At 37.0% G+C, this 19,426-nt stretch overlaps 1 protein-coding gene across 1 annotated transcript in view; it reads right to left on the minus strand.

Annotated features, from left to right (window-relative positions):
- LOC124171843 (tyrosine-protein phosphatase 99A) overlaps positions 1-19,426 on the minus strand; it is a 1,017,936-nt gene that overhangs the window by 71,651 nt on the left and 926,859 nt on the right. Inside the window, exon 6 of the mRNA XM_046551201.1 lies at positions 18,654-18,768. Within this exon, the coding sequence (XP_046407157.1) occupies positions 18,654-18,768 (115 nt within the window). The remainder of the gene's footprint in view (positions 1-18,653; positions 18,769-19,426) is intronic.

Consider the following 19,426-nt stretch of genomic DNA (forward strand, 5'->3'; position numbering starts at 1 on the left):
GGAGTTCGAGCAAGAGTATATGATGTCTTCCTTACATGTCATATTTTTTATCTTTTCATTTCGTTTTCTTTCTGCATTTCCAAAGCCGCCATTTAGTCTTGCGTTCGCATCGTAAGAAAGTGGGTGGCTTCTCAAGCTTTCTCCCACGCAAAGGAAAGGACGAGGCTCACAAGAAAGTCTGCTGTCTTATTCAGAGCTTGGTGGAAACTAGCTACAATAGGCTCATAATGAAAGCATTTTCATTCTTCTACATTCAGCTTTTTTCTTATAGTAAGGAAATTCATAATTACAGCCTCATTTTTGCCTTAATTAACTTGTTAAACGAGGGAAAAGTGCGACTCTTAGTACATATAAGTTAGTTAGCAAAAGACTAAATGAACTTCCATTGACACATTAATAATTATCCATGAAATCGAGAAATTATCCATGGTTAACTTCGCGGCAGTTTCTGGTCCTATTCTATCGATATACGGCAGTTTCTGCGCCATGTCAAAAAGAAAGTAACACTGGCTAGCATTAGAATGAATAATATAATTTTTGTTTTTTTTTCCCGGCGAACAATTGCAGTGAAGTTTTCTCGGGTTTCACACCGGGCCAGGTCCTCCATTTCCCTGGACCTGGAGGAGGAGGAGGAGGATTATAATAAATATAAATTACCAACGCCTTATGCATCATTTTATTAATTTAAATGTATTTTTAATGAATAAATATTAGTTACCGTAAACGGGCTTTTTTTGAGTATTTTTCCGTGGTAGAGAAAGGATGATTAGTCAGACACGATACAATATGATTTATTCGCCATTTACCGGTTTCAGCGACTCATCGACTACCTAAACAAACCTGTTTCATAAATCTTTGCACGTATAAAATATTTTCGAAGTTAGAATTTGCAAAAAATGTCTTTTAGTACGTAAGAAAAAGAGGTTAAATGTGGGATAAATAAGGCTGGGTGAGGTTGAGTTGGGAAGTATTTTCGACGAATGCTTAGTAATGGTGCGCCTTATTTTGGATTTGATTTCTCTGGAGGTCACACCATACACGTGCGTACGTCTACGCGAACAGTGCTAACTATAGAGTTCCGTACACTATGGTGCAGTCGTTTATTATGGCGCAGAAGCATGGACGCCACAGAGGGAGGATCAGAATAGACATCATTCGCCGAGGAATCGGGCAGGGAGGAGGTGCAAGGCAGAAGGAAACGAAGACCTGCACATGGCCCTCCAAATGGACCTCCAAGCGAGGATACTTCTTTGGGACTGTTGTGTGATAAGGGAGAAGGAGGCAGGGCGGCTGGATAGAGATAGTGTGGGGAGATTGGATACCAAAGCCAGTGATAGGAGGAAGGAAGGAAGCTGAGGTGACGCATCGCTCGATCGGTCCGTCAACGCGATGAACTGCTCATTGAAAACTCACTGTCCGTTGTGACATTCCCGCAGGCTTACTTTTGCATTCGTCGTAGATTTTTCCTAACCGACTCAGGTATCGAACATCGACGCCATTATCAAAATAACTTGATTTTTCAAAATCTGGGTCGGTCGGCGAAGGCATTTTACAGGTCCATGATAAAATAAAAAAAATAAAAATAAAAATAAAGCAAAAAATAAAACAAAAGTAAAAAAAAACTCCATTTTTAAGGAATAAATAAATTTCCTTGAATGTGACAGAATGTCAAAACCATGGTCGGTAGTGGAGTTTTATATTTAATAATGGAAATTACCATTTGCAGTTTATATTTTATCATTTTATCAAAGTGCATTTCCACGACGTCAAACCTGAAACGACTTCAGGCGCATGTTTGAGATTTTTCGTGCGGGTTCCAAGAGGGCTTACGAACGCCTAGCCCATAAATTTAGTGTCTTATTTAAATTCTTATGAAGCCTCTATTCTTGTGACTACTATTTTTTAAAGGTAAACAAATTTTTCTTCATATTTTTCTAAAGTTATAGCTATTGTCTATTTCTTATCTTGGATTTTATGATAAAAGTTTAATTGCTTGGATTTTCAAGGCTACTTTTGCGCCCCTTAGAGAAAGCGCGTGGGTGCTTCGGGACTCACGCCACCCACGTTGGACACGCTTTTTTGGAAAAAAAAATTATGGACCACATGAAATTGTGCCTGTAATTGAGTTGGACACTTATCTACCACCTCACTCAGTAATATAACTGGCGGAATCAAAGAACCTTCAGCCGAATTCTTTAACAAATAAATGTGCCATATTTGTACAGGTCAAATATTTTTTTACAATACCCTATAAATAGTCATATTTTGTCTTCATTTGCACTATGGATTAACGCTGGCAAATGCAATATATTTAAGGACCATATTTATGTAAATAGGGTGATTTGATTTCCATTTTTATTTTCATCTCATAATTGTTTAAATTGAATTAAGGGGAAGTGATAACGCTGCATTTTTATCACTATTATCATGTTTTAATTAACTTAAAAGCAGATTTGTCGCCATAACGAAACATAAATCTATAAATGAAAAATATAGTTCCTACGCTAGAGCAACATCACCGTAGGAGTAAATACCACGACTAGTTAAGAAATGGATGCTTATACACTCTCAAAAGTGACGTTAATTACCCTGCGCAGTGATATAACAACAGAAACATAAGTGCGTTCAGTCAAGTGCTTGAGAAAATAAATGGTATCTTCAAGATACACTGAAAAAAATAATCCAGGATACCAATGAACGAGAATGCTATCTTCATTTCCACTAAGGATTCACGCCGTTAAAGCTGGAAATCTGTTTCTCATCGGCGTTTCTCTTATCGATCAAGATATCAAACAGCTCCTCACCACCGCTCGCCGGGAGCAAGCGCGAAATAGAATGCGGCCCAACGTTACGGCCTTCACGGGAAGAATCACTGGAATGGGCAGGCTGGTGTGAGTCGCGAGAACAAAGAACCATTGGCATCACGTTCGCACACCCTAACAGCAGCAGCAGCCAGCCCCCACCCCGGCAGCAAAGACCAGAGGACGTCCCAAAGGGGAGACCTCGGCAAAGATGCTCTTTGTCTCGCGTGCAAGGCCAGCCTTTCGCAGGCGTCGATGGATTGAATATAGATAAAGCGCCAATGAATAGAGCAGGTCTTGATGCCAAATTAAGAGGACGCATCACTCTCGCTCAACCAGTATAGCGAGACGGATTTTGTCTTCATTTGCTACCATGGATTAACGCCGGTAAATGCAGCAAATTCAAAGCTTATATTTTTAAGCCAATGCGTTTCCATAAATCTTGAGCCAATTTTGGCACCAGAATTATGTAAATGGCATTATTTGATGCCAATTGTACCCAGATCTCCTAGTTATACAATTTGAAGAGGGTTGAGGTGTTAATTGATACATAGATGGCAATCTGTCTTTTTCATGATTGTTAAAAACCTAAAGTATCATCTAGAAAAAGATTGAACCTAGATAGGAATCTTGTCTTCATGACTATTATTTTAAGCGGCGTTTCATGCTCAACCAGTTGTACTCCGTCTTTTTCATGACGTATTGATTGTTTAAAACAAAAGGTATCATCTTGAAATTTAACTGAAACTAGATAAAAATTTTATCATGATTAATCATCATTTCAAGAATAAAACTTTTTGAGAAGTATTCAGATGAAAATATAAAATAAGAAATCTGGCATGAAAATTCTGTTTTCAAAAGTCTGCGAAAAAGCTGTTGGGATATAAAAGTTTTTAAATTTTGATGAATGCGACATTTTCTTCGTTCATGCATGGTATGTCATCACTTACTAAATCATGTGAAACATAAGCATTAAAACTGAATGGGTCAAAATACCATGTAATCCTGTTACACTAAACAGAAAAATAATTGAAAACATCTATGGCGCTCCTTGCTGTAGTATATTTGGCTAATCAATCTTCTTGGGAATAATTGAATCGGACATTGCTTCAGGAACTCCAAGGGCCAATGGCTGTATGCGTTTGAGGCAAGTTGATAATCAATTATGTCAACAGCACACCAATTGTTTTGGGTTGCAGTGGCTACTCCGTTGATTATGTGATCACAAGGATCAATAGCGAGGTATCGATGGCCGGAGGAAGCAAGTAGAATGTCGAGCCGCTTAAATATTCGGAACTGCCTGAGCCACGTTGGTACATGCATATGTAAAATAACCATAAAATTTTCATTACTACGCCATAAGTCAAATTTTAGCCATTTCATCATATTACATGAAGGAGTTTCTTATTTAACTGCAGAGCAAAAATGATTGAATTTATGACAAACTATCGCAATGAAAATGGAAGAAAATGCCATTTATAGCCATGCATTGTCATCGTACGAATTAAAATTTGTTGATCATGTTTGAACCAGAAATCTTAGTCTTATTCTAAAATATCTGGATATTGTATAAAAAGAGACTTTAAACGAAAACATTTTTCAAAGTTAGACTAAAAAATGTGAAATTATGACCACCAAACGACGAAGAATCTCTTATTTTCTTGTTAGTATAGTAATAATAAAACGCATGTATTAATCGTGCGTTGTGACATTATCAAGGCCTTGAGAGCGCATACCCAATACGCCTTACCGATAAACATATAAATTGAAAGTTAGGAAATAAATTCAGCAATGCGTTCATATTCAATACATGGTAGATCTAAATTAATATACCAGAAAAATTGAACGGACAAAAACTTAACCAAAAGCTAACGAAACTGTACTCCGTAGGGTTTCAAAGAGAAAGATAATTAGCATTAAAATGGAATATTAATAGCATCAAAATTAGTTCATCAAATCAAAATCAGTAGCTAACTTTACATTCTTTCACACATTACTTTGCTATGGATGTAGCAAAACTATTTTTTCCGTTACTGAATAGTGAGGTGCATTACCACTCTATAACGGCAGTTACTTCTATTGTTGATCATTCCGTAAAAATATTGGAATGGGTGTCAGTCATTAAGAAACCTTAGGTTGGGATACATTGCATTTCATTCGTTAATTTTGGCAAAAATTTCATTTTTGAAGAAATGTACGAATCGCTAGCTCCACGCATAGAATCCGCACGATGGCTGAAAACTCTGGAGTGTCGAAAGTTTCCCAGTTGAAGTCCTGATGTTCCCCCAAAAAAATTTTCCTCACATAGAAATCTCGCGGATTGAAGTGGAATGGCATTATAAGGTGCACTCACAATCCAACGGGACGAAGTATCAGTTTAAATGAACTCTATTTTCGGAGATTTAACTCAATAGAATTGCAATGAAATTGCTTATACTTAAACAATATGTCTATAAAACTCTTTTTCACTCCGAGCCTTCATACTGACCTCTTCCAGTTTCAGGGTATAATGGACATTTTCAAGAGTATTATGATGAATAAATGTATTATATTAATAACATTACGCTGTTATACAGCTATATTCATTCATCGACACTTACTTCTTTGAAAAAAAATCACTTAGGAATGAAAATGAACTAGAAAAATATATTAAAATGCACCCTCTTTAAACACTCACCAATGATAATTTAAATGAATTAAAATTGAAGGAAACATCACATTTTTTCCTATCATGTTTCCCTTGCTCAAAATCGTTTATCTCATTTGTGTTAGATTCGTCAAAAAATAGTTTCACTACTGATTGAATGCTAACTACCATTGCCGATAACGTAAAAATGCCGTAACCGATACGAGTTCATGAACAAATACAAAGGTGGTAAAGTAAGAAGCATTTCATTCATTGATTTTCGGGAAAAACTTGATTTTCGAAGTAGTTTCCGGAAAGCGAGCTCGGCTCACTGAAAGCATATGAGAGCACAAAAGTCCGTCATCTCGGACGAGGAGCATGATTTCAAAAGTTTCCCAGTCGGGGTTCTAATCTTCCCCCAAATATTTCGCCCTCACTTAGCGAAGACACCGCGCGCACTGAAGTGGGATGTTTTTCTGGGAATAATGCACGCACGGCGATGATTCACCGGGGTGGGGGGTGAGGAGGGGGGTGGGGTGGGTAAGTAAGAGGGGACGCGGTGTCCTAGTGTCAGTCCTCCCCCCGCCCCTCTCCGCTTGGCCGCGCGCCTATCTGCCATCCATTTGGGAGGATGGGAGTTGAGGAAGGCATAGCATCCACGGATCAGCACCCGACGCCTAGAGACCTCCTCACATCGATTTTCTCTGTCTTCCGGCTGCTTCGCACTGAGACCAGCCACAGAGTGGGCCAGCTATCCTGAAGAACCCTCCAAATATTCCCACCGTTCGGCGCTTTTCGGGAGTGCCAAATAAGCTTCGAACCGCCTCCGAGGAAATTGTCGAGAAGATTCGCCTATCATAAACTAAGATCATCTTGGAAACCCGCTTAACAATTGAAGAGGGAAAGAATTTAATGGACAAAAACGCAATCAAAAGCTAACTAAACTAGACTCCGAAAGGTTTTAAGGGAATTCAATCAAATAGAAATATTAAAAATGAATTCAGCTGTGCGCTTACAATTGATAATTGATAACCCAAAAATGATATACCAAAACCATTGAATCGACGAAAACTTAGCTAACGGTAGCTAATGAAACTGGACTCCGTATGGTTTCAAAGAGATTGGTAGAGGATAATTACAACATTATAGACATAGAAGACAATTATAGAAAGAGTCTGTGTAAGATAATTAGCCTTAAAATTTGTTCATGAAATAATTATCAGTGATTTATTTTTAGCTTCTTTCACACACTACTCTGCTATGGATGTAGTAAAACTATTTTTTCCCGTTACGAAATAATTAGGTGCATTACCCCTCTAGCATGGCAGTAACAACTATTGTTGATGATGCTGTAAAAATGTTGGAACATTGAGAGTTCAATAAGGAAATTTTAGGATGGAATTTCAAAGCATGGTTTATCTGGGTCCTAATACAATAACATAAGAGGAAATTTGGCGAACGGATTGGTCATGAATTCGTGTTACTATGCAGATGTAGTACACATAATTTGCGAGGGTTTTCTTTTCTGGTTTAGAAAATTAAGACGTGATGACACTATATTGCAGTCCCTGGTTAGAGTAAATCAACAAGTCTTAACAGTATCCTATATGTGCTTCAAACATATAATTCAAGCTATTTCCCGATTGGTGTGTTACTCCTTTTCAATTTTCATTACCATGATTGTAACCATTATTATTGCTGCTGTTATTATTATTATTTTTACCATAATTATTATTATTACTGATAACACTACTTGCATTATTTTCTTAAATACCCTCAGTTTCATGATGAAAGATTTCATATTTCATGACAGACTAAATTTTTGGTTTATCTAGATGTACGACCTTGTTTTGGCCAACAACTGCTAACAGATTTTAAATGATAATTTTTCTAAACTACCTATGGACTAGTCACCCACATACCGTGGAAAACCTTCAATCTTTCGATTGTCATCATACAGAGTGTGGCAGCGGTGCCTTTACTTATATTTGTCACCATCGATTAAGGGAATGAATCACTCCCACTTGACCGGGAAAATGTTTTATTTTCAGCGTCACATTGCTTCTTTAAAGTTTATGATATTTTATTGAGAATTTCAGGGATTTATGAATCAAAATTTTTCCTTCATCTCAAATGCTAAAACGATCAATTGAGAAAATATCGAGGTGAACTTTTCAAATTTTAGAGGCAGCGCATGATAAATAAAATTCCCTCGTCTTTCAGAAAATTTAAAGTTAATAGCGTATTTATTTAGCTAAAAGTACGAGACAAAAATGAACGAGTGGGAGTAATGCTTACTGACAGAATAGGGAATAACTATAAAGACAACGAGACTGAAAAATATCAGACTATATTCCACAATGCAGGATAAAAAATCTTAGCCAGAAGTAAATATAATTATCTCTTCTCTAAATATTTTCCAATTGCGACCGGATATCCTAGACTTAATTTTTAAAGCCATTTTCATTCAACTCAGTTTTTCTGTAAATCTGTTCGCATTGCCTCAGCCAGAGGCTTATTCCGTGGAAAAGAAATTGACGTGACTTCTAAGCCTTTCCAAAATTTAAGTTTTTCTGGTGAGTCAAAACCTTTCCGCCCACGGATATCCATTTTATCATGACGGTGGCAAATATTCAATACTAAAGGTAACGATTTCACAGCAAAAATTACCTTAATTGTAGTAGCATGACCTAATTTTGTTTATTAATACAAAATTCCCAGTCGTTCACCAGAAAACATGGTGCGCACTTTGAATAGACCAAAATCATTCACAGACTCCAACCAAACGTACACACTAACCTAGACCGTAGAAAAATAGGAAGAATGACGTCTGATAATTGTCACGATGTCTGAGTAACGCAGGACTCGGGGAAAAAAGAAGGAAGCGGTCCAGTCGAGAGATTATGACAAAGGAAGGCCTTATTAACATAATTTGACCTAAATTATTTGCCGTATCCTATGCTCAGGCTAAATTAGCGTCATACCGAATTAGACGTTCTGCCTATTGCATCATTGACTGAACACAAATGGAATTAGAAGCTTTCGTATTGATCAAATCTACGTCTTACATACCCTTCTATTCCATTGCTCATACCATAAAATGAAAATTAGACATTAAAAAAAACAATAATGGCATATTGGCTTTCCAATATCTTAAGGAGAAATTTAAGTTAAGATGTCACTTGGATCAACACATATGTAATTATCAAAATATTTTCTCGAGTAAAGGCCAAAAAATTGCAGTGAGACTGATTATATGACACTGATAAAGGAGGAGTTTTCATGGGATTACGAGTGAGCTATTACTGTAGTGGCCGAGAATGAAATTAAAAAGGCAACTGAATGTTCATAAAAAATGATTACTTGCTTTAGCAGATCCTTTGCCAAATTTCTCTATGGAAGAGCCATGACAGTGCATTTAGATACGGTGGAACCCATAAATGAAAAATTCATGACTTCGTTATGATATATTCCTTGAGTCATGGTTGGTACTGGACTTGGGAAGGGATTGCGAAATGCAAGCCTCTTAAACCTTCGTGAAAATTGAAGAACTATTTATCCACAGCCTCGGTATTCTCATGTTGCCTGTAAAATAAAAGCTCACGAGGGCGGGATAACGATTGTTTCAGTCAATAGCTTACTCGGAAAAACGAATGTAAGTAAACATTTTCAATTTTGGGACTTAAACTGACCGATTGACACTAGAGATATTTCTTGAATGCACGTTTTCGAATACTCACCCTAGCTCATACTAAAAATGAGAACTGAAATTAAATCCCACTAACTTCAAAGGAGCATACACAAATTTCAGAGAGAAAAGTAAAGGAGAGATTTCATTCGGGTGTATGCAATATAATAATATTCAAACATAATTATCGTATTCCGGATAATGATGAAATTTTAATTAAATCTAGTAGAGCCAATGGCTAGCGTAAAGCTAAATAAAGACAAATAAATTATGAAGGGAAGCGAATTTAGGTTATGGGCCCTGAAACGACAGGCAAATATATGAAATTCATTTTTAGTTCTCGCTCCCAGACCGCGACCAAAATTTTCCGGGCTTCGATCGATTACATCTTTCTTTTATTGTATTTGCCTCGCGGTAAGGTTCTCTGCCAGCTGAGAGCACTTAACTAATTGTTTTTGGTACCTAAACATCACCGAGCCGGCCTACTTTCAAGGCCGCGAACGTAGAAACTGGGAAGCATATTTTAATCAAATTTAAAATGAGATTAATAATGCTCTTCGAAGTGGAGGTAAATTTGCAAGATTAAGGTTTTCCCGAGGACCTGGTGGAGGTGGAAAAATAATCAGCTCGAAAACCAAAACAGCTGATTGAGAAGCTTTGAATTCTGCTTCGGTAAAAAAATCCTGCCTCCGTCTGGTATTCGGGGTAAAAAGCATTTCCCTAGACCATAATTTCTCACCTGCTAAATTTGAATTTTGCCAACTGCTATCCTTACCCTGATTTCGGTTTAATATAAATTGTATTTGGCGTTGTCATAATGATACATATTTATTCCATTTATTGGCTGCAAGCTCGATGATTAGGCCCATTAAACAAAAATTGCAGGAAAATGAGGAGCGCTAAATTCATAGAGGTACAGAAGAACCAAGATTTTTCTTGACGAAGCGCTCGCTGATGTATCGACCGTAGGCGGTGACTACGCTATAACCATGCGCACTCTCTCAGCTGATTTCGATACTACTTCCAGCTGCGCAAGTAGTTCGCGGGCTCGCCACTACGAACGCCACTAGATGATAACATTCTCCGAGAAACAGCGTTCAACATAGCCGTAAATAATACACTTTATCACTAGAGATGATCATGTTATCACACTAATCAACATTAGGTAACAGAGCGTAAACGTAACTGATATTTTGTTATCCCCAAAAATTTACCCATGGATGGAAAAAATGTTTGAATTCTTTATTCTCTTTTCGAAATCTAACGACATTTACGAGCCTTTAAATAAAAAAAAAAACAATTTTTTTACTATTATACTTCCATAGAAGTAAGTATCAAACAACGGAAGAATATTTTTTGAGAATCTAAATATTATATTTACAATATATCCTTAACTTTTACATTTTTACTTCTAAATCCAGGTTAGCGTGACATTCGCTGGGGAACTTATATGTCTTTTCCCCAAGGTCAATGAAAATGAGAAATCACAAGGAAGTCTTAGGCTTAGATAGTTAAAATTCCAGTTGAAGTCTAATGGCAGCAATACGCGGAAACACACCAAGCTTTCGCGAGTAATCTGCTAATATTCCAACCACATCTCGCTACTTTTGACGCGGGACATTCAAAGCCGGATACAAATGTATCCACTCGTTACGGACCTCATAGGCACACATTTGATAGTGCTTCTCAAATGGAAAATAATTTTTCAGTTCGAACTAGAATCTTCGAAATGATGAATGCAGTTGAATTATTTAGAGAGCAGTAGGCCATTTCGAATCATGTCCATGCATGAGGTCTGAGTTCATCATTCAATTCACCATCGAATCGTGCGGTTTTGCGATTTTTTTAAAGTTTCCACGCAATATGAATCAGTGAAACCGGCAAATAGTTAGTAGTTATGATGGTAGTATGAATTATACGACAAAAAAGTAGACTGTAACTCCGATTGTGACCATAATAATTTTGAACTTGCCTAGGGAAATCTTCAACAAATAAAGAGAGTTAAGGAGGGAAGAAATAGATGATCGTGTAGATTCAGGGTTACAGTCTCCTATGTCTTAGTTATAGTCGTTGGAATACAAACCGTTTCCCCAGCTTGCCGAAGCGATGAGTTTTTGGTTTTCGAAATTGGTATAACTTCGTGAAATATTAATTAAAGGCGTAAACATTATCAAATTAATGAATTTTTCTTTACGTTTTATGTTTGCCGATTATAATTTTTGAGAAGCTAGTTCGCACTGCAGTTGTTTCTTTTGATGAAATCATTTTTGTTCTGATTTTTCTTTTTTTGTAAAATTTAATTTTTTTATTGCGAAAAGATTGTGATACAACGAGGAATAAATACATAATTTGGAGTGGAAACGTCAATTATCTTTTCAGCAATGCATGCTTAACAGCTGAAGCAACATTACACACTAAGATATAGTCGTTCCTCTATAGAGAGATAGGCTAAAATTTCGCAAACTTCCCCAAATTTAGTGTCCCATAATTTTGTTATTAATTTTTGTAAACATCAATGAATTTTTTTCTTGCTCACCGCCACTCACAACGCCCAATAAACATGCCAAATTCGAAATAAATCTTGAAATTAAAAATTTTCCTTTGTGTGCGTTGACTTGATTTTTATGGTAGATGAGAAATTGAAGAAGACTTGACTGAAAGAAGAAAAAACAGGAATTAAAACAACGGGCACTCGATATCTTTGAGGTTTGGCTTGGGTTGTGTGATACTATTTAATAATTTTCTTCCTTCGAGGTGATACGGCATAAATATTACAAATAATCAAATATATTTGAGCAATTGATGGAAAATGATAAAAATATATATGCATGGTCACCCCGTACCTCCTGCATAAGTATTATTTAAAATAAACTACTTCCCTTAACTCATCCATATGCATCTGGATTTCAAAGACTTAAGGACGAACTGAAAATATATTTTCCATACGACTAGCACCATTTCGCTTCCAAAATTGCGTGATCTAGAGGTCTGTAACGCGAAGATATATTAGAAAGTATATGGAAGATATTCAATGACTGGATTTGTCAACAGTGAAATAAAAACCCACTGTTCGATTGTTACTATGTAAAAGGTTTTTGGCTCCATATATTTTTTACCTAAGTGGTTTATTTGCATTTTATAGAGCATGCCAGAAGCTTACTATGTGATGACTCATGTATTTCTTCAAGAAACTGAAAATACATGGACATGGAGAACTTGCGAAATTATGAAGGCTTTTAATAAGGAATGATGGTGATAGCTCGAAAGAATTCAAAACTAAAAGCGTAAATAAGTGATCGGAGTGACCCAAGGGTTTAGCGATTTTCCTTCGGCCCGCAATGTGATTGAGGCCTCCGAAGGACTCCTCAAGAAAACGCCATGAGCTCGGAAGTACTGATGGCATATAAACGACTCTTATTGTGGAGTTGGCTCGCCGCTCATAGCACACTCCTGAGAGCCGCTCGCACAGTGCGACTCAGCAAAGCGCTTCTGGGTTGAGGGGAGGGGGAAGAGGGGAAGGTGGTGAGGGGGGATTTCTGAACGACCATTTGACAAGCAACATTTCCTAGAACACAATTTGAAAAGTTGATTTCAAATCAATCACGTATTGTCACAATGTTTAACAGGTGATATAACTGAGGAACCATTTCTGCCGTTACGTTATATCTTCCATGGGGGACGGAAAATGTATTCCGTCTCCCGTCCTTAGAGATGACGGCAAGTTAAAAAAAATTCTGTTGTAACAAAATATTTTCTCCGAAACTATATGATCATGTTAACAATTCATAATGAATTTCATCTATTAATCTTAGTTGATTGTTTGAGAACAAATTTTCGTTTTTGTCTCGTATTATTTTCCTAAATTTGGCGTTGCCGAAAACTTTTACATGAGCATCTTCCACCATTTTTCTTTCAAGATGCATGAAACATACAGGGGAGAGGATGACGATAAGGGTCATGTGAGATTCTTTAGAGCAATAGAGAAAATGAATCAGGAGAATCTTTCAAGCGGCGTGAAAAGATAAGCAGTGGGCCATGTGCTCCCTTTGACCCGCCAAACGTGCGATGAGCCTCACACGGAAAATGTTTGTTGAAGGAGTCGTGTGCTCATGGAGCCGACTTCTACCTCTCGCGACTCGAACACGCACAGTGTGCGCGGAGGGAGTCGTGTGCGGTCTGCGAAGGGGAGGGAGTCGTTTGCTGTCTGCGGAGGGGAGGGAGTCGCGACTGCTCTCACTGCTCTGTCTATCTGCTGAGTCGCACATTTGAGCTGACTCATTCGCACAGTGCCCATCACTACTCTGAAGGTAGAGCAGAGATGAGGGAAAGAGAGCACTGCGCAAAGCCACCCAAATTTCTGATTGGTGCCCTAAACAGAGACGCACGGAAATGCTTTCGTAAACACACCCACCGCCCACACAGCAAGTATAAACAAGCGCGAAATTGGTTTCGATTGAGATGCGATCAAGTTTGAAATGACAAAATACGAGATCAAGTGATGGGTCTGAGTTGCTGATTGCGACGACAGCGTTTATTTCCGTGATGACTTTTTATTTTGAATAAGTAAGTAATAAGATCAGGCATATCTTTTTTCAACTCATTGTGAATAATCCCTAAAATAAAAAAAAAATTTATTAATTGGAACGTTGCAGCAAATTTATTTTTTACTATGACTGTTTTTATGGGAAATCCAAGAGGAAGTTTTAGTAAAATCTATATGCAAGTATTTCATTTGAAATTTTTTCATTTCTCATATTAATGCCAAATTTGGGCTCTCAGTGGACGGAGAGAAGAAGGGACGACGAAGTGCTGGACATGGTAGGTGAGGAGAAGCAGCTTTTAGATGAGATACGGAGGACTCAGAAGGTATGGATGGAGCGAGTACTTAGCGGGAGGGGATGTTGAAAACAGTGTTAGAGGGGAGAATGTTAGGTAAACGAGGGAGAGAAAGGATAAGAATAGGCTTTTTTGGTATCATGAAAGGGAGTAGGTCTTATTGCGAATTGAAGAAGGAAGTGCATGATGGAAGGGAAGGCTGCCGGAATTCTTCTTAAGCACTCCAAGGAAACCTAACTTAATCGGTAGAATACTTCAAAAATAATAATTTTGGCACCAAATTTTCGTTATTGCGTTGCTTGAACTCTCTTTTTTATGATTAGTATGAGACTCCGTCGATATACGGATGCGATAGCTTTTTCTGTGTATTTCCAAAAATGTGAAATAAAAACTTCAAAAACCGCTATATTAACGTAGGAGTTTCATTATTTGAGGCATTTTGTTACGCTCCTAAATAATATTGCCAAACTATGACAATCAAGACAATACAAACAGCAAGTTGGCATTCATGGTTCACCCATTTGGGTGATAAAATAAGCTAAAGGAAATCATTTACGCGCATCGTATGAAAATTCATGTTGGCTGAGAATATATTTGAAATGATTTTGAGTCTTTTAAAGGTCCGGATCATTAAAACTTGGCCAATTCTCTTTGTGGCTAATTCATGCTGATACTGGTTTAAAACTTTCCAAGTTGAATACGAGACGGCAAAAGATCTCGTCTAATTTATTTTGGCACCGGAAAACTCACTTCAAAACGTGTAACTTCTCGATGAAATTTGCACGAGGCACACGTTCGATAATGGTTCCTAGAATTTGATTCTTCCGCGAGTAAAAAATTACTCCATCTCAAGCCATAATTTTACAGACTGCGGAAGACTAAAATATACCTAATTAGAGTGAATACAAGAAAAATGTTTTTGTTCCCTTAACTGATAGAATAGATACAATTACCGTATTAACCAAACAAAAATATGTTTGTAAGGGTTCTACTCATTTTGTGCCAAAAGGAAAATTTTATTATGTCCGAAAAATAACAGTTGTATCGATACAATAACACATTGGGTTTGCCGTATGAATATATAGAATTCGATTTTTACGAAACCAAGAAACGTACGGCACCAAATAGTAGTTATTTAATGTTATTAATTATAGTATAAAAATAAAGAATACATCACATTTATAACGAACTACGAGTAATAAATCGAAAGGATTCACATTATTTCAAAAGTTAATTTTATGGATGTTAAAGTAAAAAAAAAAATGAGGATTGACCTTCCATTCGATCCGCATAAATCACCTATTCCTAAAGATCGATTCATGCGCTTCGAGCAAGAATAAATGGTCGTTCGAAGTAGGCTCACATGAGCATATAAAATTACGTGCATGCGCAAGCATTAGACCTTCAATAGCCCCTTCATAAATCTGGCTCTCGCATAAGCCCACATCGTTTGTCCACGAGAGTACGAACTGGCTGGCTTCAAAAAAGTAGACTTTGAGAAATAGGCCGAACTTTTTCACTGCTTGAGAACACACTTTGAAAAAAAATTGAATTAATGAATGGCATGAATTTAGGACATGCTCAATACTGCTCATTTTTCGACGTGGTCAGCAAAATAAAATTGATAATATGTCTCTAAAATCTAAAGAAATACGTGGCTATGCAGAAACGATTCAATGGAAAAAATTGTATTTGAGCCATAATTGCCTATTGATTTTTTTCCTTACTATTGTCCGCTACCGCCACTTGCCTTTTCGTAACTTCTCCCTCAATAAGATTAGATCCTCTCTTGGCATTGCTACTTTATCTGATCGCCGTATCCTCAATGACCGGAGACACTTCTTAAATATCATTAATGGCAAATAGAGATCCTCTGACCTTCTTTCTTTTTTCCGCTTCGTGTTCCTTCGCGCACGAGGTCGAGTGATCTATTTCATTGTTTCACCCCCCGCCTTTCTGTTTCTAAACGTTCTTTTCTATTCAGACTCCCTTCTTCCATTAACTCCTATGCCAATTGTGTTCCAAATTTTGATCCTTTTTTTCATCCCTCACCCAACTTGCACCCTCACTATCGTAATTTTCCCCCTATTCCTCGCACCACCCGATGACTATTCTTTGTTATTTATTTATAAATGCTGTTGAATATTTTTTGTTATTGTTGGTTACGTTGCTTAATATTATGAAATTGTTTCTCCAGTCCTCTGTTATTGGCCTCGTGCTGTTTTTGGATTAACTAAATAAATAAATAAATAAATATATTTCACGTCTCGGTCTCATAAATATCTATTGATTTCCGAATTATTAATGACAGAGCCGACACTGATCGAGAAGTACTGATTAATTTCAAAATTATCACATGTCGAAATTAATGCCGCTTCAGAAAATACTGCTCGAAACGTATAGATGAAGTATTAGGAATTAAAATTAGTTTCGAATTCTCCAATTGAAAAAAATCCCGCATTTAATCAAAAGTTTCATTTTTCATCCACCGTATATTGTTCGTGGTTTTAGTTCATTTGCTGTGCCTTAATTTTTCTTTTTATAACTTCATTTCCTAATGTCTGAGAAAAATGGTATAATAGCGCTAAGACACTATATATTCAGTAGATTTCAATTCTATGCAATATAGAAGCATTAACAAACACATTTTCTGAGATTTCAATGTGCCTAAAATCATAGCATTATTCACCATTTACAGTGCTACCAGAGTAAGCATTCATGTATGCTATGCATGACGAATTCTCGAAGCGAAGTTGGAGCTATTTCCCCAGATGTGCTCTAGCCCCTAACCATCTAGCGAGTAAATTTGGGGGCTGCAAGTGCTGGCAGAAGTACTTTGGTTTCACGCGCCTCAGCGGCTGAAATGCGGCTCATTTCGCACTTAACTGCCTGCCACATACAGACATGAGCCACAAACACTCGGGCCAACGGCTCGCGCACCGCGTCCACACCAACGGCTCTTAATTGTGGCGCCTTAGACCCTATGCAACGGTCACTTCGTCAAATGATCGCCTCTGGAATAGCATCGGGAAAGGGATACTCTTTCAGCCACTGAAATATGTCATAAAACTGGAATAGCGTATTGGTATCCAAATAAAAACCTAAGATTGAGTCGTAAAAATCGTGAAGTTTTTTCCATTAGACTAATTAATGATTCAGTGAGGAATAATAAGAATGCAATATTTCCGACAATAACAACTGTTCAATGAATGAAAAATGCACATGGTTATTTAATGTGATTAAACTGTTTTCCTACTATTATTTATTATAAATTTTATTTATGTTAGGTTAATACTAAAATAAATGCTTCAAATACTCCTGTAACGCATATCATTATTGTATTGAAATAACTTTAAATCCATAACTTAATATAATTCCTTACAATTTATAAAATTATCCATTGTCATTCTCAAGTCAATATTTACCTTCAAAATTAGAAATAATGGAAATTCATCTCCGTTATTTCCGAGATAAGAAGTCTGATTCGAAATATTCAACCTCCTGCCCAATGAAATATCCTATTGGTATGCCCAATGTTGGTTCCTAATTTTGGAACGTCATTCGGAAGTCAAGCAAATAATTAAGGCACGGTGGTGCGATACGCCGCACTTCTGTTTCTCATGAAAATAAAATCGGTCTCAAATAGTGAGTCTTACGCAAGAGAATATTTCCATCGACGTTAAGAAAATTCTGATTGACAAGTAAGTATGCAATTTCTTCTAAAAGGGATACCTCATGACATGAAGTCCATTAGTCAACTGTTTTGATGATGAAAGGGATGAGCTTTTCCAGTTAATTCTTCTCGGGTTTCGGATTGGGTTAGTGTCGATTGCATGATGGATGCCCAAACCCACTTAAACCGTAGATTTTTCCTGAAGTGTGTATACAATGAAAGCAAAGCATGATATGGAAATATAAAAATCATTCGCAAAATTGTCAAAGGAAAATCAAGCAAGTACGCATAAAAATATCACTTTAATAAAATGGTTATTAGAAATGCAGTTTCATTCTTCATTAAAAGTTTTGTTTTCAAAAACTCGCCATAATCTGAGCAAAAAGTAGAAGAGATTAAGCTTAAAATTCCTCTAATTGCGTAACATTAGGAAAAAGGGTATCCGTCGATCCATCAACCATAATTCTAAATTCTAGTATGCACTAAAAATTAGCACTATCTGCAATCCTAGCATACATATATCTAAGACGTCATTAGCGTTACCTGAAAAGTTCGTAATTGGATTTTTTATGCCTCATAATCAAAACAATGTTATACTAAAATACTCATATTTATCAAGAAATTCTATGAACGATTCGAGGCTAACGCTCAGGGAGTAGTGGTATAGAGCTATGCAAAGCATAGTAAAACAGTCAAAGAAACGATTTATAACACGCTGCGGTGTATCAAAAATAATATAATTTGATAAATAAAATTTAAAGAACTAAATGTCAAGTTTAAATTTGAAAACAAGTTTGAGATTCCACGTAATGGAACTAGGGTGGGCCTCAGCTGATTCCCGCCATGCAGCCTGCCTGTAGGAAGGGGAGTAGCACGTACCACAAAGTTTTAAGTTTCGTCGCTAGATGCCAACGCCAGTCGGCGAACGCGGTCGTGCATTGGGCGCTGCCAGACGGGGCTTGGAAGTTCGATAGTTCGCCGCAACGGAGCGGCAGCGCTGAGGATGGAGTTTGAATGAAGAAAACTTACCTCCTTCGTCGGTCATCACTAATACGGTTGTTACTGGTCCTGGTCCTTCCGGGTTGAACACCTGCAGAGAAACCAGGTACTGGGTGTATGTCTCCAATCCTGTAATAGTATGTGACTGAAAAGAAACAGAAGGAAAAGGCATTTAAAGATACATTTCACAAGCGGAATGGAGCATAGTTAAAAGCATAGATAAAATTAAGAATCAACCGTGGTTGATGAGAAATCGATTATCCATGCAAGAATTCCCATAATTATCATCATCACTGGACATGAAATAGTTTGGAACTAGCTTGGAGTGTGATTGGCTGCGACGGCAAAGGAACACTGAAACGATGGAGGTATAATTTTTATGTTACCGAAATATCTCAATTCCTTTAAGTACACACATTTGATGAAAAATATAAAAAAAGGATTTAAAACGCAATTATGAAGAATAAAAATACGATGGCTTTATCTAAAACAAATTTTTACAAGAACAAAATCCAAAGTGGGGTGAAAATACGCAAAATAATACAATAGTTAAATAAATTACTGGGGTCCTTAAAAGTTGAAAAACTCATATTTCAAGCTTTTTATCCAGAAAAAGTGAAACCCAATCGTGAAATATTATAGCGACGCGTTTAGGAAGCTCGTATATTAATTAAATTTTAACTAATTACATTCCTAAAAGACAGTAATTCTCACAAAAAATCTTACGACCACTATATCCGCAGGCTCTGCGGTAACCACCCGAATATTAAAATCCGACGTGGTTAACAAATTTAGTTTTGGCG

This window comes from Ischnura elegans, chromosome X (genome assembly GCF_921293095.1).
Source record: "Ischnura elegans chromosome X, ioIscEleg1.1, whole genome shotgun sequence".
Taxonomy (NCBI): Eukaryota; Metazoa; Arthropoda; class Insecta; order Odonata; family Coenagrionidae; genus Ischnura; species Ischnura elegans.